Raw genomic sequence first — 25,215 nt, forward strand, 5'->3', positions numbered from 1 at the left:
AAACACTTTTATTAACTCAAATCATTTGTCTTTCATGTGTCTTCCCATATCCATATTAAAATGATCTTGTTAGGGGACCAGGCAGAATAGCAGTTTTAGTCTTCTTTGCTTTCATGTGCTTCTTAGATGCCATATTCTTTTTCTGTCCTAAATATACATGGGCAACAGTAACTGTAAAGCACAATCAAATCAGAATTGGATGGTCCCATATCTCAACTATTACTCCACTATAAAGAAAACTGCCTGACACTAGTTTGTATGGTTTGTGAGTTATAAGCAAATAAGCATAAATTTATACTGCTAACTAATTTTATATAATCTAATCATCATATTATTTTACATTTTATAACTGCTGTTCAATTTTACATTTATTTATTATTTTGATAGAAAATACTGTACAATTGCAATATTATATTGTGATGGAAATATTTTATGTAATGGCCTCAGAAGGAGTCAAGAAAAAGTGCAGACTAAGGATGCTCAGATCAAAGACTGTGGCTCTATGATTAAATAATCTATACTTACCCAAAAAGTGCTTAAAATAGAAGAACTAACAGTCATATGACAAACCAAAGACCAGATCAGTATAACCAATTACAGTGAAGAAGAATTGAGTGACATTGATTTTTACTCAACTACAAGGTATAAATGTTCATGTAGCCTCTCCTTCTGTTCAGGGAGTCTCTCTTGGTTGTTGTGACCAGTGGGCTCCAGGCCGTGAATAAACTTTCATTCCTGCAAAGAGCAACTTGGGAGTGGTGTCTGGTATATGCTGTGAAGCTGAGGAATAAAAGTACTAAAGATTCTATGCTCAAAAAACCACTGCAAAGACAGTGATAGTGTTGGAAGACTATAGAGCCTGTGTCGGACCAGCGTACAGCTGAGAAGAGCGGTGAGAGTGTGTAGATGCGAAAGACCTGTGTGCTCATGTGTGATTGAGGTAGTTATGGTAGCTTCTTGACGGGATGCCATCACCATTCTTCAGGGAAGTATTGTATTGTATTTTAAGTATTCTGGGAATTCAGGGAATTAGCACGAGATACTGTAGATATTATATTAACAACTAAGTTGTTTGAATTGTCTGTGGTGAAGTCAGATTAGTATTGGGAATTTCCATGACAATATAATAAAATTGCAGACTGTATATGTTTGTAATGAAGTTGCTTCATGTAAATAAATGAATAGATGTATTAAACGTGGAAAGAGTTTAAACAATATTTAGTTTGACCTCCTGAGGTTGACAATGTTTTCTGAGGTTTAAACACCTACCTTCACTGATGCTTTGCTACAAAAGTTAACATTTAATCAAGGAAGTTTTGGAATGGCAGATTTGGCATGTGTCTTTCACTGGTACAAGTGCTAACATTTCCAAAAAAAAAAAAAAAAAAAACCTTTCCCACAGTTTTATTTTCATTTATGAAGCCTCCATCTGATAAATCTTCCCACTTATGATTCACTCGATTGGGTGTGGTAAAAAAAAAAAACTCCTGGGAAAAAAGAGAAACCACTCCCTCTGCGATCATATATAATAAGGCCCTGCTGAGGTCCGATTTAGTAACAAGGCTCATCGAACTCATTGATTTGCTCTTTCACAGCAGTTCTACATCAATATCATGGGTAAGTCATATAATATCAGCTGCTGACTGTTTTTTATATGGTACAGTATTCTCATTTTGTGATAGTTTAGCACTGCATACATTTTCTGCATAAATAATTATTCAAGGGTTTCAGGTGATATTTTCCATGTTGTTTCTAGCATGCCTTTATGGAGACATCCTGAAAATAGACACCACCGGTGCATCAGAGAAGACAGCAAAACAAGACAAATTAACCATTAAGGGTGAGAATGCATGACTGCATACAAATCACATATGATTCTTTTGTTTCATTTGCCAATATATGCAAAGTGCACCATGTTGCAATATGTAATAACACTTCAAACTTGTCATAGGGGTTGAAGCCTCCAAAAAACTGGCTGAGCATGATTTGGTCCGGATAGAGAAATACAAGAGTATAATTATCAAAGTTGCCAGAGCAAAGCAGATGGACCCAGCTGTGATTGCTGCCATCGTATCTAGAGAGTCCAGAGCCGGAGCCGTCCTGAAGGATGGGTGGGGTGACCATGGCAATGGCTTTGGCCTCATGCAGGTAGGTCAGAAGAACTGATTTCTCTATTTCTAAATATCATGAGCCATGAGATAAGATTTAAGGTGGTGAGTACTACTAAACTAAAGCTGACTCGTAAATGTAAGTAGTAGATATCCCATGCAAGATATTTTTATACCAGCAAGAAATAAGTAGAGTACATTTAATATTTCTAAACATTTCAAATCATTCTCTTTTGATTATGTTTCTTATAGGTTGACAAACGCTCCCACACTCCAACAGGTACATGGGACAGTGAGCTGCATATCACACAAGCTATTGACATACTCATTAGCTTCATTAAAGAAATTAAAGTAAAATTCCCCAAGTGGACACAAGAGCAATGCTTTAAAGGTATGTTGGGTTTACACTGAGAGATCAATAAACATAAATAGCATAAGAAAGACAATTAAATGCAAATAGTAGTTCATCACTTAACTTTCAAGTCTCAGTTGTAGTATAATGTCTGTTTCAGGGGGAATATCAGCCTACAACGCAGGTGTGAAGAATGTCCAAACGTATGAGCGCATGGACATCGGCACCACAGGAGATGATTATGCCAATGATGTTGTTGCGAGAGCCCAGTGGCTCAAAAGCAAGGGTTACTGAAGAAAAACAGCAGTAAAATCCTTACATTAGTGCAGTGAGAACCACCAGTCCTGATCCTTAATATTAGGCCTACTGTATTGCTATGGTTAGTTAAAAATAGTTATTAGATGCTGATGTAATCTTTCTCTTTTATGAGTTTGTGGTGTTTTCAAAATGAAACATGCACAGTGCATTTCTTCTGATGATAGTAATGAAGATCTGATTAAATAAAGCTCATTTATTTCCTCCAATCATGTGTTTACTATTTATCACAACGGCCTTGTGAAGTCTTTCAAGATCTACATTAAATTAGCCTCATATGTAGGCTATGCTTCATTGCTCATGGATGGAAGCACGTTTTGAAGGAGTGTGTTATTGTTGTTGTCGAGCCTCATCCTTCTCTCACACACATGCCACTGGAGAATGTCATTAGTAAAAATCTGTTTTGCTCGCTTAAGGTTGGCCAGATATCTCTAGGATTTTCTTAGACATGTTAGTACATGTCTGCGTTGACGCATTAATGAGCGAATTTGGTTCTGTTGAGGCTTTTTGTCAGTTTTTAGCTGACTGCGCTGGACAAAGCAGTTGTTTGGGAAGTTTGGGAAGCGAACATCATCACTTTCCGCTAATTCTAGTGAAAATTTGCTGGGTTGTAACTAACGATTTGTTCTTCGGTAGTTTATAATAGTATGACTTTTTAAATAATGTTTTGTAATGTAAAAGAGGATAACTTCGGAACATTTAATAGTGCTCTAATAATGTACATTTTCAGAGCATCGAGCTGACATAATGCCTGAAATTCTGTGACGTTTTACGTATTTACTTTTTATTTTATTTTCACTTCATTTTTTAACTATATTTTTAGTTAAAAGTTTTCAAACGTTTTAGTTGTTAATGTTGTTGTTTCTAAGTCATGTTTAGTATCCTTGTTTTCTTGTATTGTTTTAACAATTTTGAGAACCACAAAACTACGATTCAGAGTTATTGACTAATTGGTTATATTTTGGGAAATAAAAAAAAATTAAAAATTAGTGTACTTATAGATCACATACGTTTTGGAATAAATAGACAGGTAGCCATATATAATAAATGCTGCATGTAAATCTATGTACCACCAACATATCTAGAAAATTAGTTTTAAACTTTTCAAGGTCTGTAAGAATAAATTGTTAAAAGAGACAAAAGACGTGTTTTCTAGATACTGAATTGCAGGAAAATCTGTGGCGCCTGCTGCTCAGAGAAGATCAAATAACCCTTTTCTTGCTCTCAGCAGTGTGTTCGTTGATTACTGTACAGACAGTACAGCCTCATGATCAATGTCCTTCTCCATATGTTCAGTTAGTATTTGGAGAAGTTGACATGAAATTTCAAGCAGTTTTAGAGAAGGCTGCTGTGCTGTGACATGTTATAATTAATCTTAAAATATTTAAATCGACAGTTTTTTTTCTATATTCACTTGCAACAATGAGGCTATTCTTAACTTGATGACAAATATATATTTTCATGCCGTTTTATGACCTTGGAATAATTGAGAGACTACATATTGGTTCTTTTAAAAATGTTTTTATCAAATTGCAAAGCTACACAAAATTATCTAGTGAGGAAATAAAAGCAGGGTTATTATAGTTAACTAAAAATAAAAAATAAAATAAACATTAACTGAAATTAAATAAAATATTTAAAAAACAAATTTATTTCAACTAGTTGCCAAGGCAATAACTGAAAAACTAAAATTTGAATGAATAAAATTGTATATATATATATATATATATATATATATATATATATATATATATATATACAGTATATAAACTAATGAAAATGATAAACACATTAACATTCAAATAAAATAAGAACTAATTCAAAATATTAATAAAACTGTAATAGTATCTAGTAATAGTGATAGTAAAATAATACTGCATAAAAGTGATTTTTTTTTTTTTTTTTTTTTATAAGATCACTAGTTACTGGACCCAAAATGTAAACAATTCTTTAACTAAAATAAAATAATCTGAAAAAAAAAATAATAATAATAATAAAAAACATATATAAATATATTTAGCTATTATTGTGTTAAATGTTTAGGCTACAATGGCCTAACATAAAGCATGCAATATAAAAGACGATAATTTCAGAAACAACTTGTTCATGCAATGAAAGTCACTGGTAACCAAGCTTTTTTACCAACAGTTTTCAAAATACCTTATTTTAATTTGTGCAAAAGAAAGTAGGCTAAGTCATTCAGGTTTGAAACAACATGAGGATGAGCAGCCTAAATGAAGACAGAATTTATTTATTTATTAATTTTTTAAAGGGGTCAGATTTCAAGTTTTGCTTTCTCTTTGGAGTGTTACAAGCTGTTCATGCATAGATAAGATCCCTGAAGTTGCAAAGACTAAAATCTCAAAACCGGATTTCTCAAAAACAGATATTCTTTATCAAAGTTAAGACTCATCCACGACCCCCTAAAACACCTCATTCAAACACGCCCCCACATGTCTACGTCACGATGTGGAAATATTTCACAATATATGTGGGGAAGTCGTGGCCTAATGGTTAGAGAGTCGGACTTGTAATCCGAAGGTTGCGGGTTCGAGTCTCCGGCCGGTAGGGATTGTAGGTGGGGGAGTGAATGTCCAGCGCGCTCTCCACCCTCAATACCACGACTGAGGTGCCCTTGAGCAAGGCACCGAACCCCCAACTGCTCCCCGGGCGCTGCAGCATAAAATGGCTGTCCACTGCTCCGGGTGTATGTTCACGGTGTGTGTGTGTGTTCACTGCTGTGTGTGTGCACGTTGGATGGGTTAAATGCAGAGCACGAATTCCGAGTATGGAATCACCATACTTGGCTGAATGTCACTTCACTATATTTGTGTAATGCTGCCCAAATGGCTGAATCTGATTCATTCAGGAATTTAGTAAACGGCTCTCTTTTTATGAATGGGCCTTTGAATCATTGGTTCAAAGCGCGGATTCATTAAGAAACTAAACACTGACTCACAGACGCACAACAAGTCTGCTGAGACTTTAGGTAATATTTTAGTTGGCAAAATTGAACAAAACACACAATATTGTGTTTAAAATATAACACAATATTAACTTATTATTTACTGAACTGTTGTTTAAAATCACATTTGCACTTGTGTTCTTTGTGACAAAAACAGCACTCATGATATTGTTCTCGCTGCTGGTTTGATATCGCTTATTATCATATGATATAAATATGAGACAAAAACTCATACAGGGGCATTTTTTGCCCCTATATATTGAATTTTAGGGCATAACTGCATTTATGGAGTTGTTGGCTATATCATATTTGTCAACAGTCAACTGTATGAGATGTAAGATGATGTACAGGTTTGGGGGCAGGGCCAGTGCGTTAACTGCGTTAAAATATTTTAATTGCGTTATTTTGTTGCATAACTAATTCATTAAATTAACACGCTAAACTGACAGCCCTAATATATATATATATATATATAAAAATATACAGTCATGGCCAAAAATATCGGCACCCTTGGTAAATATGATCAAAGGCTATGAAAATTAATCTGCATTGTTAATCCTTTTGATCTTTTATTTAAAAAATTCACAAAAATCTAACCTTTCATTGGATAATAAGAATTTAAAATGGGGGAAATATCATTATGAAATAAATGTTTTTCTCTAATACACACTGGCCACAACTAACGGCACCCTTTTATTCAAAACTTTTTGAAACCTCCATTTTCCCGTTTAACAGCTCTAAATTTTCTCCTATAATGCCTGATGAGGTTAGAGAACACCTGACAAGAGATCAGAGACCATTCCTTCACAGGGCTCGCAAAATTTTTAAATCCCTGGTAGCCCTACGGACAAGTACTCTTCAGATTTTGGTAGCCCGACAATTAATTTAACTAACCAAAATTAAAAAAAAAAAAACTTTTTTTTTTTTAAATATAGAAAATCAGATAGGAGTCTAATGTCAATCAAAAATATTTTCAATACACAAATATCAACAAATATGAAGGAAGGGTATCTATTTACAGGGTATCTGCAGAATTGAAAAAAAATAAATTTAAGGCAATTTATGACCCATTTTAAGAGCTGCACAAGTAAAATGAACACAGTATGAGTGGGGTTGGACAATGTCTATGTAACATACAGTATTAAGCCATAAAATGACATGATTTACTGTTCAGATACAGGATTCACAAAAACAGAAATCGTCTTAGGTTACGTATGTAACCCCAGTTCCTCGAAGGAACGAGACGTCAGGAGACGCTTTGGGGAACGCCTACAGCGTAATCGGCTCTGAATACCAATTAAATCTGTCCAATACATGGGAGGGAAGTCATGGGCGAGGTGACGTAATGACCAGCTGGTATAAGAGCATGTGCAGTGCAACCGGCGTCAGCTTCTAGAATGAAGCAAGCGCTGGCAGGGATGCCGGAAGTGTGGCCTCGCGACGCAGCGTCTCGTTCCTTCGAGGAACTGGGGTTACATACGTAACCTAAGATGTTCCTCTTCAGGAACTCGAGCTGCGTCAGGAGACACTTTGGGGAACGAGATACCCACGGCACCAGACTTCCAAATTCCTGCCCTGTGTATATCCATACAGAGCACAACTAGGGCAAGAGAACGGAAGAGCCTGGAGTGGCTCGCATGTCCAGGCCATAAAATCTGACAAAGGTCAGGGGCGTGGTCCTGTATAGGGACACCTGCGAGAAAGGCCTTGGAGACCGCCACACTCCTAGTGGAATGAGCCCTGACTCCCATGGGCGAGGGGAGATCAGAAGACTCATAGGCCAACTGAATGGCATCCACCGACTGAGGGTCTGCTTGGACGCAGGAAGACATCTCTTAGGGGGACCAAAGCAAATAAGCAGTCTTCTCCATAAGGCAGCTCTGTGGACGTATGCTCTGTGCTCGCACTGGACACATACGATTTAGCCTCAGCTGGTCAGGCTCCCGAAAGGGAGGAGGACTAAAGGCCTGCAGTACGACAGGCTGTGTTGTGACAGAAGGAACCTTGGGGACATACCCTGCACAAGGATATAGAAAGGCTTTGGCCATACCAGGCGCAAAGTCCAAATGTACCACATGTACAAGGTAGGGGCCACAGAAAGGGCCTGCAGGTCCCCAACTCTCTTCGGAGATGTCATCGCCAGAAGAAACATGGTCTTCAGGGTGAGATGGCGATCTGAGATCTCCTCAATAGGCTCGAAGGGAGGCCTACAGAGAGCAATCAACACCACAGCCAAGTCCCAAGGGGGGACCCGGGACCGTACCGGAGGCCTTAGCCTCAGTGCACCACGGAGGAAACATGTAACTAGGGGTTGGCTGCCCACTGTCAGTCCACCAAGAGGGGTGTGGTAAGCCGAGATTGCCGCCACATAGACCTTCAAGGTGGAGTGGGCTAACCCTGCGGAGAGTCGAGCCTGCAGGAACTCCAGCACTGTACAAACTGGGCAGTTAACTGGGTCGAGCTGGCGATCTCCGCACCATGAAGTGAAGAGTCTCCACTTCAGGGCGTACAGTCTCCTCGTAGAGGGAGCTCTGGATTAGAGAATGGTCTCAACAACCTCGTTTGAGAGACCGGAAGCTATGAGCTGTGCCCCCTCAGGGGCCACACCCACAGCTTCCACAACTCCGGGCGGGGGTGCACAATGGTGCCTCCTGCCTGTGAGAGGAGATCCCTCGTGACTGGAATCTCCCATGGAGAGCCGTCGAGGAAGAAAATCAGGTCCGAAAACCATACTCGGCCCGGCCAGAACAGGGCTACTAGCCGGAGTCCGTCCCAGTGCACTCTCTCCAGAACTCAGGAGGAGCAGAGCGATCGGGGGAAAGGCGTACAGACGAAGCCTCGGCCACGTCTGTACCATGGCATCCAGGCCCAGCGGAGCTGGATGACGTAGAGAGTACCAGAGGGGACATTGAGCTGACTCTCGAGTGGCAAAGAGGTCCACCTGAGCCTGGCCAAACACTCTCCAGATCTCCTTCACCACCTCGGTGTGAAGCATCCATTACCCGGATAACAGCCCCTGCCTCGACAGGGTGTCTGCTCCCATATTGAGATGCCCAGGGATGTAAACAGCTCTCAGTGAGAGGAGTTTGCCCTGGGCCCAAGCAATGATCTGGTGTGCCAACCTGTACAGGGGCCGCGACCGCAGACCTCCTTGGTGGTTGATGTAAGAGACCACGGATGTGTTGTCGGTGAGAACTAACACATGGTGACCTCTCAGGTCTGGGAGAAAGTATTTCAGAGCCTGAAACACGGCCAGCATCTCGAGCCTGTTGATGTGCCAGGCGAGATGATGACCTCTCCACCGACCATGGGCAGGGTGGCCACTCATGACTGCTCCCCAACCGGTGAGGGATGCGTCCGTCGCTAGCATTACGCGGCGACAAGGAGCTCCCAACATCAGGCCCTGGGACAAGAACCAAGGTTGTCTCCACATGTCCAAGGCACGTAGGCACCGCCCTCGGGGAGAACCCCTTGGTCTTGAGCCACCACTGTAGGGGTCTCATGTACAGCAGGCCAATAGGTAACACGTCGGACGCAGCCGCCATCAGACCCAGCAGTCTCTGAAACTGCTTGACAGTGAGTGACTGGCCTTCTCTCACTCTCCTGACTTCCGTGAGGATCGACTCGATCCGAGCAGGAGACATACGTGCCTGCATCGTGGTCGAATCCCACACCACACCAAGATAAGTGGTTCTCTGTACTGGAGAAAGAACACTCTTCTTGGGGTTTAGTCTTAACCCCAACACTTTCATGTGGGCGAGAACAACATTTCGATGTTGAGCCACCCTCCGCTCTGACTGAGCGAGAATCAACCAATCGTCGCTATAATTGAGTATGCGGACGCCCCGTAGCCGCAGCGGAGCTAACGCGGCGTCCACACACTTCGTGAAAGTGCGGGGTGAGAGTGCTAGGCCGAAGGGAAGTACCCGATACTGGTAAGCTTCTCCCCCGAAAGCAAACCTCAGGAACTTCCTGTGAGAGGGAAGGATGGAGAGCTGGAAGTATGCGTCTTTTAGATCGATCGAGACAAACCAGTCCACGGACCTGATTTGAGACGCGACCTACCTGAGCGTGAGCATCTTGAACTTCAGTCTGCTGACTGAGCGGTTCAGACGCCGCAGATCTAAAATGGGACGCAACCCTCCATCCTTCTTTGGAACTATGAAGTACCGGCTGTAGAACCCGGACTCTATCTCATGAGGAGGAACCACCTCGATGGCCTCCTTCCTTAAGAGAGTATGTACCTCCTGTTCCATTACCAGAGCTTGCTCGGGGCCCACTAACGTGGAAATCACCCCGTTGAACTGAGGCGGACGAGAACCGAACTGGATTCTGTAGCCTCTTTCTACAGTGCGCAGGACCCATCGAGACACATTTGGTAGTAGTTTCCACGCTGTGAAATAGTCTACTAAGGGAACCAGTCTCTCGAGACTGGCCTCTGGTGTAATCAGAGCGGCTAGTTCGGTGCCCTGAAGCGGTGCACCGGCAGGGAACGACCGAACCAGCTGCTCTAGAGACCCCTGAAGGGGTGGCGAGCATCTCAGCTCTGCTACGGTACCGGGCGGAAGAGACTGAGATGTGTGCTCGCTGGAGACCGCTGCGCCCTGAAGCACCGTAGGTGGCAGGGTTTGCAGAATGATCTCCTGAGGAAGCTGGGGGGCGACGACCGCTGTGTGCCGCAGCGATCGTCCCTCTACCCCAGTGGGGGCTACCCTCATAAGCCCTGGTCCACCAACATGGACGAAGACCTCCTCGCCTGAAGCATGGTCCGCAGATCCTGCTTAGGCTGAGAGGTCCTCGGCCGCGCACCCTTCTTTCCACCCCGCTTACGAGGAGGTGCATGGGTGGCCTCCCTATGCGAGGAGCCAGCACGCGGCAGGGGCTGCTCTCGCCCAGCAGCCCCGAGAGCTGGAGAGTGGCGAGGGAGAAACCGCTGGAACGCCACCGCCTGCTTCCCGGCCTTCTGGTGCCTTGCAAAACGGACAGACAACAGTAAATAAGATTTACAAGACACAGAGCACTTAGCTGAATGACAGAAAGCTGACGCCGGTTGCACCGCACATGCTCTTATACCAGCTGGTCATTACGTCACCTCGCCCGTGACGTCCCTCCCATGTATTGGACAGATTTCATTGGTATTCAGAGCCGGTTACGCTGTAGGCATTCCCCAAAGCGTCTCCTGACGCAGCTCGAGTTCCTGAAGAGGAACTTATACAACAGCATTTCAGCCTTTAGACCATTTTTATGAAAGGGGATATATCAAGCATATACATTATTATATTAATTTAAAACGAATAAATATTACTGTCTTAATTGTTTAGATATTTAGAAGGCACATCAACTTCTTTCTCATGTACAACTCTATGTGTTTGCTGCTTAATATAGTGGTTATTTCCCTCAGGGAAATTCCCTGTTAGCAACTGTACACAAAGCAGCACCATCCATGCTCATAAACGCTGCTTTATCAGGCATTATAAGTAAGATGAAATAAAAATGCCAACGACACGTTTCTGGGGACAGTCGGTTCCCTTCAGATAGCCTACATTCACATAAAGACATCCGTGCCGTGGTTTGACTTTAAAATGTGCAGCGCTCATATTTATTCAATGACATCATTGCCTTTTGAAGTTTAATCCAGCTGTATCGCGATTCTTGTCTTTCCATCCCCAACTTAAGATATTTCTTATATCATGTAACGTATTTAAAACTTTTATGGCCTTAAGTTTGATACAACTAAATTTAAGAGCTTTTAAGGACCTGTGGGAGCCCTGTATTTAAGATAGCCCGTCGGGCAGGGAGGTGATCCATTTTGGTAGCCTGACTGGAAAACATAATAGCCCCGGGACGTCGGGCTAGTGATTTTGCGAGCCCTGCTTCATCCAGAACCACTCCAGACCCTTTAGATTCCCAGCTCCATGTTGGTGCTTCTTCTCTTCAGTTCACCTCACTCTTTTTCTACAGGGTTCAGGTCAGAGGACTGGAATGGCCATAGCAGAAGCTTGGTTTTGTGCTCAGTGACCCATTTTTGTGTTGTTTTTGAGGTTTGTGTTTGGATTATCATACGGTTGGAAGATCCAAACATGACCCATTATAAGATTTCTAACAGAGTCAGTTACTTATTGATTTTTTATCTGTTGGGATTTGATAGAATCCATAATGCAATGTGTCTAAACAAGATGTCCAGGACCTCCAGCAGAAATATAGGCTCACAACATTAAAAATACAGCAGTATATTTCATTGTACACATGGGGTTCCCCAAACCCATCTTGAGTGTTTGCTGCTAAAAAGCTAATTTTTAAGTTTCATCTGACCATAGAAGCCAGTCCCATTTGAAGTTCCAGTCATGTCTGATAACTGAATATGCTGGAGTTTGTTTTTGGATTGAAGCGAGGTGTATTTTTCTTGACTCAACTATTTTCTTCAATTCTCCAGTCCTTGGAGAGTCTTTAACCACTCAAACTCTCCTTCTCACCGTGCATTATGACGATATAGACACACGTCCTCTTCCAGGCAGTTTCTTAACATTTTATGTTGATGGGAAATTCTTAATTATTGCCCTGATGGTGGAAATGGGAGTTTTCACTGCTCTAGCTTTTTTCTTAAAGCCACTTCACTAATTTGTGAAGCTCAATGATCTTTTGCTGCACATCAGAAATATATTCTTTGTTTTTTCTCATTGTGATCGATGATTAAGGGAATTTGGGGGAATTTGGGCTCCCTACTATTTATATTTCTGTGAAACAGGAAGCCATGGCTGGATAATTTCATGTTCATAATCACCCTGGAGTGCTTAAAATTGTGAATATGAATGGGAATATACTTCAGAGATGTTTTACTCTACATTATTAAGAATTTCTAGGGCTGCCAATAATTGTGTCCAACGTGTATTTGAGAAAAACATTTATTTCATAATGATATTTCCCCCCATTTTAAATCCTTATTATGCAATGAAAGGTAAGATTTTTGTGAATTATTTAAATAAAAGATCAAAAGGATTAGCAATGCAGATTAAATTTCACAGCCGCCTTTGATCATATTTACCAAGGGTGCCGATATTTTTGGCCATGACTGTATATATAAGTGCTGTCAAATTATTAATTGCGATTAATCGCATCCAAAATAAACGTTTTTGGTTACACAATATATGTATGTGTACTGTGTACAATTATATAAATACATACTGCATGAATATATTTCAGAAAAATATGTTTATATATTAAATATATTTATATATAATATAAACTATATTAATATAATATAGAAATGTAAATACATGTAAATATTTTCAAAATATATACTGTATATGTGTGTATTTATATGTACATAATAAATATACACAGAACACACACATATATATTATGCAAACAAAAACTTTAATTTTGTACGCGATTAATCGCAATTAATCGCTTGACAGCACTACTACTATATGTATATATATATATATATATATATATATATATATATGTGTGTGTGTGTGTGTGTGTGTGTGTGTGTGTCAGGTGACTTTAATAAAAAAAAATAAAAAAAGGAAAGGTTTTCTAGAGATGGCACATCAACACAACATCTTTATTTAAATTACAACACTCATTCAATGTCTGTGTATTTCTCATGAGTCGTTTAAACAGACAAAGAGCTGAATTTAATTTTTATTAGTTGTATTTTTGTATTTTTATTAGTTGTACTGAATTGTATTTTTATGCCACTCCGAGCATGTGCTAACAGAGACTGTTGTCCTGTAAAGTATCTTTTGATGATGAGCCACGTTAATTGTCCCGTTGTGTCTGTAAAGGAATGCATTGTAAAACCCAGGGTGCAATTTTTTCATTATTATCATCTCTTTAAACTATTAAAATACTCCATTTGGAAACCTTCCTCCAGAAACGCCACACACCGAGATTTAAAAAGCCTGGAAAACAGGGATACAAAGTTAACTGGTCACAGATAGAGGAAAAGAGCAGCTGAATGGATTGTGCTCAATGGTCAAGCTGTGTGGACCCAGCTGGATGCTTTTTATTGTAAGAGTAAAGGACTTAACGAACACATGGAGGGCTCATGGCTTTATTTTTCTCAGGAGAGGATAGACTTTGCATGATGACAGGAACTTGTATATTCATCTTATAAGTTATTTCAAACCATCTTTCGTCCTGCTTTTTCGGGCCTCTGAGCCGAGGGGTATCATTTCTTGGGTTATTTACAGTTTGGCATTCATGGCCTTAATTAGAGTGTGGGGTAGAGCGCTGCCTCAGAAGATGTGTTCCAGATGTGGGCTGGAATTCAGAGAGCTTTGTAAAGAAAAGAAACAGTACTCTGCAGGAGATGCCTAAAGAAACTCGAGTCAGTGAAGACTGTTGAAGGGATTGACAGAGTTGAATTTGGGGGCGGGGGTTTCTGGCACTCTTCAGGGTTAAAAATTCATGACTGTGTCTAGGTCTTTAAAAGAATGTAGTCTGATTTGTTCTGGCTGATTCTGTGCCTGAGGTGATTGATCTGATTGAGTGATGGTTAATGTTACAGCTCCATCACCTGTGATAATGCACTTATGAGCTCGAGCATGTGTATCGTATAAAATAAAATCAGCATCAGGAACAACAACAGCAACAAAAAACAGGGTTTCTGTTGCCCAAATAGGTAGAGCATGATATCAGCAAGGTCATGGGTTCAATTCCGAGGGAACCTAACCTTGAATGCAAGTGTCTGCCAAATGTATACTGTAAATGTTTAATGATTTGGGGTTAAAACTCACATAAATGCATATTGGGAAAAAAAAATACTGTTTACGTTTGGATAAAAAAAAAAAGAAGTCTCTTATGCTCACCAACACTGCATTTATTTAATCAAAAATACAGTAAAAACAGTCATTTTTATCACATGAAATATTATCACAATTTAAAATAACTGTTTTCTATAGAAGCATAAAAAAACGTTATTGCAACTTTTTTGACTTTTTTTCACTGCATTGTGAGATAAACTTTTTTTATAAAGTCCAGTTTTGAGGAGGGAAAAAACCTATGTTCTCAGAATTGCAAGTTTATATCCTGCAATTCTGACTTTATAACATGCAATTGAGTTATAAAGTCAGAATTGTGAGATAAAAAGTCGCAATTACCTTTTTTATTTTTTATTCAGTGGCGAAAACGGGCTTCCATAGTTTTCTATTTGAATACTGAGAATAATATTGAGTTAAAAATCTTCATTTGTGTTCTACTGAAGAAACAAAGTCACCTACATCTTGGATGCCCTGGGGGTAAGCAGATAAACATCAAATTTTCATTTTTGGGTGAACTATCCCTTTAACTACAATGATCATAAAAGATGAAAAGATGCATAATTATTAAAAAAAAAAAAAAGAAGAAGAAGAAATTGTGGCAAGTCATGCTGTACAAGACAAGTTAGCTTTCCAAAAGTATTTAGCCCCCCAAACATTAAGAAAGCCATTAAGAAATTTGCTGATTATCAAGCAACCACATACAATGACTGCATGAATGAATCTACTGATAATGCTCAGTATGGCCCTCTTAAGAAACCGTATGTCTGAAATGAAATACATATGGGTTTCTTCAGTGGCAGAGCAAAAAGGTCTCAGGAAATACCAACCTGGCTTTTTTCAGAAGGAAAACCTACTGACATTCCACCCAGCTTTGAGAAAGAGGACTGTAAGACCTGCAGTCCAACTCCATAGAGACTCTGTTCACCATATGTGTGAGGTAAAAAAATAAAGGGGTTTGACAGCTATCACTGAGTGTGAACTTGACGTGTATGTCTGCCTATATCAGTCTGTACCATGTAATATGAAGCATGAATCTCCCAAATACTTTTTTGAAATCCAGCTATTGTTTGTATTTAAGAAAAAGCACGGGCCGGCGCAATGCTTTGTTTACACTTTTGCTGGATACTCCTACACGATTTGCCTGAGGGGAAAGGAAAATATTCAAAACTGGCAGGAACGCGAAACATTTGTATGTAGCAGAGTCTTATGGTTTGAGGTTGTGTGCACAACACATTTTCTAAAGAAAATAATGTATATGATGAATGTCCTAAATCACTAAAATGTCCAGTCACTTCCATTAGAGTAAAATATCATTTTCCACCTAGAATCATGAATCTGGCTCTTCAACGGTCACCCTTCTCCTAAAGTAAAAAAGTATTTTTATTTACATGCATGAACCAGCAACACGTTGGTCTATATTCACTTAAAATAAGTGAAAATAAGTTATAAAAGGGAACTTTCACAGTGATGACATAGAAGAATTATTTTGGGTTTTGAAGAACATTTGAATTATCTAAAGAACCTTTTGTGAAACAGAAAGGTTCCATGGATCTTAAAGGTTCTTCATTGAACTATTGATGCCAATAAAGAACCTTTATTTTTAAGAGTGTAAGTTAAGCCATTCTGAGCAGTAAGTGTTAAGTTTTCACTAACGGTGTCTAGTAGCTGACTAAATATTTGGTGAAAAGTTGCTAATGATTTATTCAAACTGTGTTGGCCGTCTGACTGGCTTTCCAACCCCCTTTCATGGATGAGTCCCCCTTGAGAATGAGTCCCCCTTCAGACACGAAAGTGGTATCTCCTCAGGGAGCTGCCCCATCTAATTATCAAATGATGCCTGGCCTGTCGGCGGTAAGCTGCTGGGGTGAAACAATAGCAGCTGATTCTCTGGATTAGGTGACGGGGGTTGAGAAGGAAAGGGAGGGGGGAATCCAAGAGGAAGAGACAGAGAGCATGCTCAGTCCTGAGAGACAGGCTACTGGAGCACACATGTACCTTCCATGGGAAGGATACACAGTCTCATGAGCTTCTGCTTTTTTACAAACACCCCATGTGAAGATATGAACAAGGAGATGTTGGTGATTTGATAAAACCGATGTGAAGATTCACTTTTGGACCTTGTACAAAGGATGCACTAAGGAAACTCTGCTTTTGAGGTTAACTTTGACACCATGGCTGGATTTTACAGCTGCTTTGGGGACAAAAAGTAAGTTGGAGCCTTTTGTTTGTGTGGAAACTTAATTTAAAATGACTCCTAGTATAGTTATAAAACACTTCATACTTCTCTTGTGCTTGAGGTTGCATTTTAGTGGCATGGTTGCATATAAAACTGTGATTGTTTATTAGTGGAGCACTGATGAAAATGATCGTTTTGTATGCATTCTCAGAAAATAAATGTTCAAAAGCTGCCACTGGGGTAGTGCTTTTTCAAAAGGTTCAAATATGAAACTTTAAGGTACTAAAATGCACCTTTAAGGGTAAATAAGGTACAAATGTGTACCTTTTGAAAGGGTACCGTCCCAGTGATAGCTTTTGTACTTTTTTTCTGAGAGTGTGAGTACATACTTGACTTTTGTACTGTAAGGTTTCTTTTGTGAATGCACTATAATAGCTTCTTAGATGAACTCTTTAAAAGCTCTTCTATCTAATGGTCTCATGACATGTCCAACAAGACTCTACACATCACCACTGGTTGGTATTCCAAAACCGCTGAGAGAACATGTTGTTTACCATTGGGTTTCGTCCAGATTCTTTGCAAGTTTAGAAAAGAGACTGTTTTGTTTATCGTTTCTTTTCACAGAATTTGCCATTTATTATTGTTTGTTCTCCTAGTCCAGCCCCTCTTAGACTAAATGAATGTACAATAAGAGAGTTTGGACTACTTATTGAAACATAATGTTCCTTATTCAGGTCTAAATGTAAAATTTGACTTTGCAAAGAGACTGAAAACGTGCTAAAGATTTGGACTGTAACCAGCTTCATCCTTACAATCTGACCTACCTCTATTTTTCACCCCATTTATGGTACTTGCGCTCCTGTGAGAGTGCTGCTTTGTTTGTATCTACACAGCTCCTGTGAGAGTGCTGCTTTGTTTGTATCTACACAGTATCTATTTGGCAAGAAACTTGAGCCATCCCATGAAAAAAGAGTCCAAATGTTAATGTTCTGACCCCTATTGGTTTTGACCTCTGAGCTTGTTGATGTTGAGCTCAGACTTTTCCTAGTTTCTCATCATCTTGCACAGTTGATGAGGTTGTTGTTTTTAGCAGGCTTCTGCTATCTTTTAAGACATGCATTCTCAAAGGAGTCTCAAGTCAGTGTGAGACTGTTTTATTAAAGTGTGAGCCCATGCAGTTAAATTAGCATATTGTGGAGAGTGGGGTAAGAAGTGTGTCAACTTTATATGAAAGTATTTTCTAATCCCTACGTGCTATAGCTTTCCCTCTCAGTTTAAGTAAAAGGTGGCCTATCTTACCCCACTCACTTTTAATTTGTAAAAATGTTTCAGCTGGGGTTTACTTATGGATTCTCTAATAATGAATCATCTGGTATCAGATAGCCAGAATGCTCTGCTCTTTGCTTCAGCCATGGCTAAAAGAGTTGTGTACTTTGTGGTTAAAGTTCAGAAGAACCACAGAAGTACAGATAGTCTGGATTTATGCTGCCTCTGCTAACTACTTAGATTTATTTTTTTTAATCCATCAATCAATACCAACAGCAAAGGGTTTCCAAACACAGCTCATTGAGCGCATGCGGTGATATTGCCTTAAATATCTGCCTGAATGGAGAATAAAAAATTATATATATATTTTTATAGAAAATACAGGGCTTGATAAATGCTCTGTATCTGTTATTGTAGGGTTCTTTAAATACACAGCTGTGTAGTTTTATTCACAAAAAGCTCCCACATTTTGTGTAAGATGTCAGTGTCTTTTTTTTTTTGATGAAATCCGAGAGTCATCTGATGCCACTGAAATGTTCCCAGACTTAGAAATGTTGTAAGGACATTGATAAAATTGTGACATCAGTGGTTTAACTGTAATTTTACGAAGCTACGAGAATACTTTTGCGCACAAAGAAAACAAAAATAATGACTTTATTCAACAATTCTTCTCCAAATCTCAAGAGTACTACGATGCGTGTTTTACGTCAGCAGCAGCACCACGCGCATGCATTGTTTATGTGCAAAGGTACTCTCGATAATGCCGGAAAATGTGAGAAGAATTGATAAATAAAGCCATTTTTGTGTTTTCTTTGCATACAAAAAGTATTCTCTCAGATTCGAAAAATTGCGTTTGAACCACTGATGTCACATGGAATGTTTTACTGATGTCCTTACTACTTTTCTTGGTCTGGAAACATTTGAGTTACATTGTTGTCTATGCAGGATCAGAAAGCTCTCGGATTTCATCAAACACTTAATTTGTGTTCCGAAGATGAACGAAGATCTTACGGGTTTGGAACGACATGAGGGTGAGTAATTATTGACAGAATTTTCATTTTTTGGGTGAACTATCCCTTTAAAGTCGAAGTAACTTCAGTGTTGTATATTATATGTATAACGTCCTATTTTGCATGTGTAAGGTTCATTTCCTATTCACGAGGAACTATATATAAATTAGGCCTAAAACCACACATTTTGCTAGATGTTAGAATCTAACTAAAACAACATGCTCATCATTACTATTATGGTTTGGTGGCTGTTTAAAAGCTAAATTGCATAGTAAACTTTATGAACTTTCATAAAGTCACAGAAGATTGCTTTCATTTTGCTACTGTCTCATAACAAAACCAGCAAGTAATAGAATTAGACCTCATTTGTAGGTGAGCCATATTATGTCCAATAAATGTTTTAGGATGTTCTTTCTCTTCAGATATAATTTAGGGAATGAGATGGGGATGGTCACCACTTTAGCTAATGTTGTCAACTGATTGAGCCGAATGGTGACTGCAGCTGGTTTAATAAACTCATTATATCGTAGTTTACTCCAGGTCCCTCAGCCTGAAGAATATGCAGAGTAAAACTTCCAATAATTGAATACACTACCTTTCAAAAGTTCGCGAACTGTTCAATTTAGTTGAAAGAAATTAATATTTTTATGTATACAGGATGCATTATATTTCTTGATCAGCAAATCAGCACATTAGAGTGATTTCTGAAGGATCATGTGACACTCAAGAGTAATGATGCTGAAAATTTTGCTTTGCATCATAGCAATAAATTACTTTGTAGTTTTACAGTTACTTTAACTTGTAAAAATATTTCAAAATATTACTGTTTTTACAGTATTTATAGCTAAATAAACGCAGCCTTGGTGAGCAGATGAGACCTCCTGACCCCAAACAATAGAATTAGTAAGAAAGGACAACACAATTAGAAATTTGATGTGCCCTTTTGGCGAGCTGCACTGGTTCTCAGAGGACCACAGGGTCTGTGACATAATGAACAGATTCTCTGCCTGATTCACATTCTTATCAGATATGTCATCCACTTCAACTGATGTCTGGAGAAAGCAGCGCTGTCCTTTCAGCCTCAGAGGAGAACATTATTTTGACATTTTCTGAGGTACTCGACAGATGGTGTGACTTGAGGGAGTCCATCACTACATTAAAGTAATTGTTGATGTGTGGTTCACCATCGAGGCCTGTGGAGAAGCTCAGGTCTAAAGCAGCATTGGATAATATGGCTGATTGTCAGGATGTTGCATGACGAGGGTTGACACGCTAAACAAATCATCATTTTGGTTGTAACTTGCATTTAATCTTAGCACAGCTGCACCAATAGATGCAAGACTCATCAGATCTATATTCTCTTTTACTCAATATGTACATAGATGTTTTTGACAATATATATAAATAATGACATTTTAATTAGAACAATGGAATAGCAAATAATATGCACACAAAATTAGGACTATATCAGGTATTGATTGGTTATTGGATTTTATTATATATTTTTTTATTATTATCAGGTTGATATATATTTGAGCGTTTTCTGTGTGTTACCTTTGCTGTTGTCTAATTTAAAGTAAATTTTTTAGAACACTGATAATTTCCCTTTAATTCACATTAATATTTAGCGAGTCTCAAAATGAGCATTTTTCACATTGCACATTAAAATGTTGTGATGCATAAATTCACGTAGTTTTTAGTGTTTTTTTATTTTTATTGTGTTTATTCAAAATAGTGAGGAAATGGACTATCATTATAGGCTTATTAGATTTATAAACTTTATAGACTATCATTATAGACTAATATTGATGTATCCCATCACAAAATTTCATAATTTTACGCTTATTTTACACTTTTTTTGCTAAATTCACTAAAAACGGAAAATGTGTGATTATTCGTCACCCTTACCTTTTGATATAAATCACACTGTGTATTTAAAGTATTGTGTTTAACTAAATCAAGTTTTCATATGCATATAAATGTATTGCAGTCTTCTGTTTGATAACTCCTAAAGCTTTTCTTTTTTGCTTGTTTTTCTAAAAACACAATGTTTGAATCTAACACAGCTAGGATGCTTGCTAATATCTTCTGCTTCAACGCTTCACTAACTCTTGCTTTTTCTTTCTCTCTCTCTCTCTCTCTCTTATTTCTCCCTTCCTCTCCATGTCCAAAAGTTAAGACATGAAACGTCGGACGTCATCGCAGAACTCTGGCGTTGGAGGCAGTCCAAGGTCAGTCCATTAGTCCCTGTAGAGCTCTGAACGACCTCTCTGCTATCATAGTCACGCACTGGGCAATGAGAAGAAGACACTTTTTAGTCAGAAGAGGCTCTTGGGAAGAGGTCAGTTTGGTTTGCTTGATACGCTGTAAAGCAAGAGCTTACATAAAATGTAAATTCTGTCATCATTTACTCATTCTAATACCATTGCAAACAAGTATGACTTTCCTTGTAAGGCAAAAGAAGATGCTTTGCTTTTCTGGTGATCCATGCTGTTGAGCTCCAAAAATTGAGTCATGGAAGTTTTATAGAAGCAGTAAATGGGATAAATATACTACAAGTTTTCAGAAGTAAAACTAGTGTAATATAAGGAGCAACTTAAAAGTCATTATATGCTAAAAATCAACTTTCAAACCAAACAGCTTTCTGTTTAATGCAATAATCTGACCATATTGAACCGTTTGCAAAATTTGTTTAGGGAAAGTATCATCATGCTCTTGCACGCTCTTGTGGATTCCTATTGAAATAACTGGATTTGCCTGGGAAAATGCACCAAACAACAGTAAATCTGATCCCACCTTATATGATGACAGAATTTTCAAGTAAAAATGAGCATGCTTATAGTATTTAAAGCTGCAGTGTGTAATTTCTGTCACTAGAGCCACCAAACATAAATGCAAAATGATTTGCTGTGTCTGAAATCGAATGATTCTCTACTATATAGGCCTAGTGTGCAAAAAAAATTATATTTTTTTTATATTTAAGAAAAATTATAAATGAAAAGGTGTCCTTTTATATTGCTTGGACAAAATGCTGCACATTTCTTTGTGAAATTGAAATTTGTTAAATAGCAAAACTAAACTGAAATTTTGAAGCAAAATCAAATAAATAAATATTACAAAAAAAAAAAGAAATCCCTGCATATAAACAAATACTTTGCTCTTTCCATTTAAAATTACATTTCACTGCTGGTTATACTCTGTATAATTGTGTATGTGACGAATAAAAATCTTGAATCTTGTATTTTGCTGCATACATGTCATTTTGATTTATTATCATTTCAAAATTTGAAGCAAAAACAGAGTGGCCTGACATTAGCTTTGAGAAACTATGCTACATAAAACACATTTGAATGAAACGAAACAAGCAGACGAGCTGAATGAGACGCAAACTCACTAACTGAAAGCAGGTGGCGCTTATGGGACAGCAGCAATACAGAGTTTCCTTGTTTACCACAATTAAGTGAAAGAACTGCCTGAAACAATCATCTAAACACCCAAATGGATCAAATGAGAATTGCACAACTGATCATCATAGTGTCACATGACTTTCATAATCGCACCCTTAGGCAATAACTAATTATTGCATGTATTTATTATTCCTTTGAATATCCTCATGATTAGTGCTTTATGGTGTGTGTGTTTATGCTTTAGCCGTGACTGTTCTTTGTATCTATGGTTTTTCTTGTCTCATTCTTTCATATGCCAATATAAGCTATCTGTGAATCCCTCGTCTGTGAATCTGTGAAGCAGACTTTATATGCACTACTTCCCCTGAGAAGGCAGAGGAAATGAATGAGCGCTATCTGATGACATCGAGTACGGGTCATCCGTGTGCTCTGATGTCACACCAGCCCCTCTAACCACTGGAACAAATCTGCACAACACGTTTAGCAGCAGTGTGTAAGAAACTGCAAGCCTGGTCTCCGTTAAGCAATAAAGGACAGATAGTGCTTACATGGAATGGTAAGGAGGATTGTTTCTCATTAGTTGACTGTTGGTATCTGGTCTCATGTGATGTTCAGCACGCAGTTAAGCTCAAACAAGAATGGTCTCAGTCTGTTGAATGGGCTTCTTGTATAAACTGCAAGGAAGGAAATGTGAGGAGTGCTTGCCTCTGCAGAACCAGGTGTTTCTATGCGGATTGCTAAGGTGTTTTGACTAGTTTTAGTGTGTTGCTCTGTGGTTTCTAGGGTGCTTTGGATGGTTTCTGGGAAGCTTTCCTTACTGGCACAAGTTGAACGAGCCCATCAGTCATAATGTTATGGTCCCTAAATACAGTACCATTCAAAATTTGATGTTGGTAGGCTCACCAAGGCTTCATTTATTTGATCAAAAATACAGTAAAAAATAATAATACCGTGAAATATTATTGCCATTTCAAATAACAATCTTATAGTTGAATATATTTTAAATTGTCATTTATTCCTGTGATGCAAAGCAGTCTTCAGTGTGACATGATCCTTCAGAAATCATTCTAATATACCGATTTGATGCTCAGTAATTTTTTTTGTAACATTATAAAATCATTTGCTGTCACTTTTGATCAATTTAATGCGTTCTTGCTATATAAAAGTATTACTTTCTTTAAAAACACGCAATCTTTTGAACAATAGTATACGTCTCATGTTTTTACTTCGCTATATATGTTTTTATCATCCGCTAGGCCATCTTATAATCATTTAGAATAATCACTTTGAAAAGTGACAGCACACTTCTCATCTCATGGCTTTGGGTTTGGTCACTCAATAGAGGAAGCGTGACCAAGAAAATATTGTTTGTGCTTGAATTGGGAAATTTGTATTGCTGTTGAATGTGAATATGAATGATATTTGGCTCAGATGCTCTGGGTTAAGCAATGTTTGGCAGATATGTTGAAGGTGTGAGCCAGATAGAAATCACTGATGACTTGAGTTTTACTCATTTTGCTGCTCTGGATGTACTTCACATTGTTCTCTTTGAATAGTTTGTCAAAACAGGCAGAAGGAGTATTATTTTTGATTGTCTTCTGAATAAACAAAAATGTCAGTACAATGTTATGTTTATATAATGTTCAAAACATGAAAGGTCCTATTAACTATGACTCTTGCCTCAATGAACTCCTAATTACTGCTTATAACTAGTTAGTAAGGTAGTTGTTAAGGCATTAATATGTGCTTTATTAATACTAATAAACAGACAATATACTAGTAATATGCATGATAAGCAACTAGTGAGAATTGGTCCCTAAACTAAAGTGTTACTTGATGCTGATAATCTCAAAATGTTTATTTGAATTAGCTGGTAGCTCAGTCTATACTGAATGTGAATTTGGCTTGTAACTCATCTCAAGCTGTCCCATTGTCTTTGTTTGGCAAAATTATGAAGCATAACCGGGAATATGAATCAGAATTATATTTAGCTGCTACATTTAAAAGATAAACACATTTCATGGTCTGATATGAAGAGTATCACATCACAAAACCTGAATACCTGGCACAAACACTGAGTAGAACATATTTGTCATTTTGCTCCATTGTTAAGTTGTTGAAAGAATGTAAAATAAACCCGCCTGAATCTGGTTAATGTTACTCTCACAGGAAGTGGATGGTGGGATGAGTAGAGTACAGGAAGTGGTACAAATGAGGGTGGGAGTGATGATAGAATGCCAGATGTTTTGGCTACATGAGTGTCTGGATGAATAGATGTATACGTAATACTTATACAACCCATGTGCAATAACTTGTCACAGTTAGCTTTGGACATTGCATGTTGATTTTAATTAAACTGAAAATATGCGGCACGCAATATATAAAACAAATCCCTTCTATGGAGAAAATTAAAACGACAGGCTTTGAACATTGGAATAGTGAACCAGTCAAACAATCATATATCTTGCCCTTTTTAAACTGGAATAATCCTTGTCAAATTAACGCATGTCAGACTAGACTGCAAATTGCCTTCACATCCTGTTTGGCCGTTCCTCCGGCTTGGAGCTGCAGTTGTCTGTCATAGATACTGTTTGAGAGTTGAGAGCTGGAGTTGTTCCAGAGGAGAGTCTGATCCAGGATTAGGCTGTAGACACTCATCAGGACAAATACTGAGGCCTCAGCTGGTCTGGAATCTGTTTTGGGCTGCTAGTATCAGCAAGTCTGCTACTTCAGATACGGTGGATCCACTGGAGTGACTCGGCTCCAGTGCTGTAATCTAAATGAGTCAGCATTGGCTTATCACCAATGCCACCTGTGCGTCCTTGGGTGCTGACAGGGGTGTGGGCAA

The 25,215-nt window shown here is 38.7% G+C and overlaps 2 protein-coding genes across 7 annotated transcripts in view; both read left to right on the forward strand.

The window, feature by feature from the left end:
- Positions 1 to 1,553: 1,553 nt before the first annotated feature.
- Positions 1,554 to 2,983, forward strand: LOC306883435 (lysozyme g-like). Its single transcript, XM_079438700.1, has 5 exons — positions 1,554 to 1,617; positions 1,757 to 1,840; positions 1,952 to 2,148; positions 2,361 to 2,499; positions 2,621 to 2,983. The coding sequence occupies exons 1-5, from the start codon at positions 1,614 to 1,616 to the stop codon at positions 2,752 to 2,754; spliced, it is 558 nt and encodes a 185-aa protein (XP_079294826.1). The 5' UTR covers positions 1,554 to 1,613; the 3' UTR covers positions 2,755 to 2,983.
- A 13,376-nt stretch (positions 2,984 to 16,359) lies between these two features.
- LOC306883431 (uncharacterized protein) overlaps positions 16,360 to 25,215 on the forward strand; it is a 37,022-nt gene continuing 28,166 nt past the window's right edge. The window contains exons 1-2 of one of the 6 annotated variants that reach the window (XM_079438690.1): positions 16,466 to 16,714; positions 21,135 to 21,191. In XM_079438690.1, coding sequence (XP_079294816.1) covers positions 21,142 to 21,191 — 50 coding nt within the window. In that variant the 5' untranslated portion in view covers positions 16,466 to 16,714; positions 21,135 to 21,141. Of the gene's footprint in view, positions 16,715 to 21,134; positions 21,302 to 22,741; positions 22,924 to 25,215 lie in introns of those variants that run through there. The other 5 variants (XM_079438691.1, XR_013785354.1, XM_079438693.1 and 2 more) reach the window with 5 other exon arrangements.

The sequence above is a fragment of the Barbus barbus genome, assembly GCF_936440315.1.
Source record: "Barbus barbus genome assembly, chromosome: 17".
Lineage (NCBI taxonomy): Eukaryota > Metazoa > Chordata > Actinopteri > Cypriniformes > Cyprinidae > Barbus > Barbus barbus.

What these genes read in the sequence shown, in the direction of transcription:
- LOC306883435 (XM_079438700.1), top strand. An exon ending in ATGGCTTTGGCCTCATGCAG is followed by an intron (nt 2,149 to 2,360) that starts GTAGGTCAGAAG and finishes TGTTTCTTATAG; the next exon opens with GTTGACAAACGCTCCCACAC. An exon ending in ACAAGAGCAATGCTTTAAAG is followed by an intron (nt 2,500 to 2,620) that starts GTATGTTGGGTT and finishes TGTCTGTTTCAG; the next exon opens with GGGGAATATCAGCCTACAAC.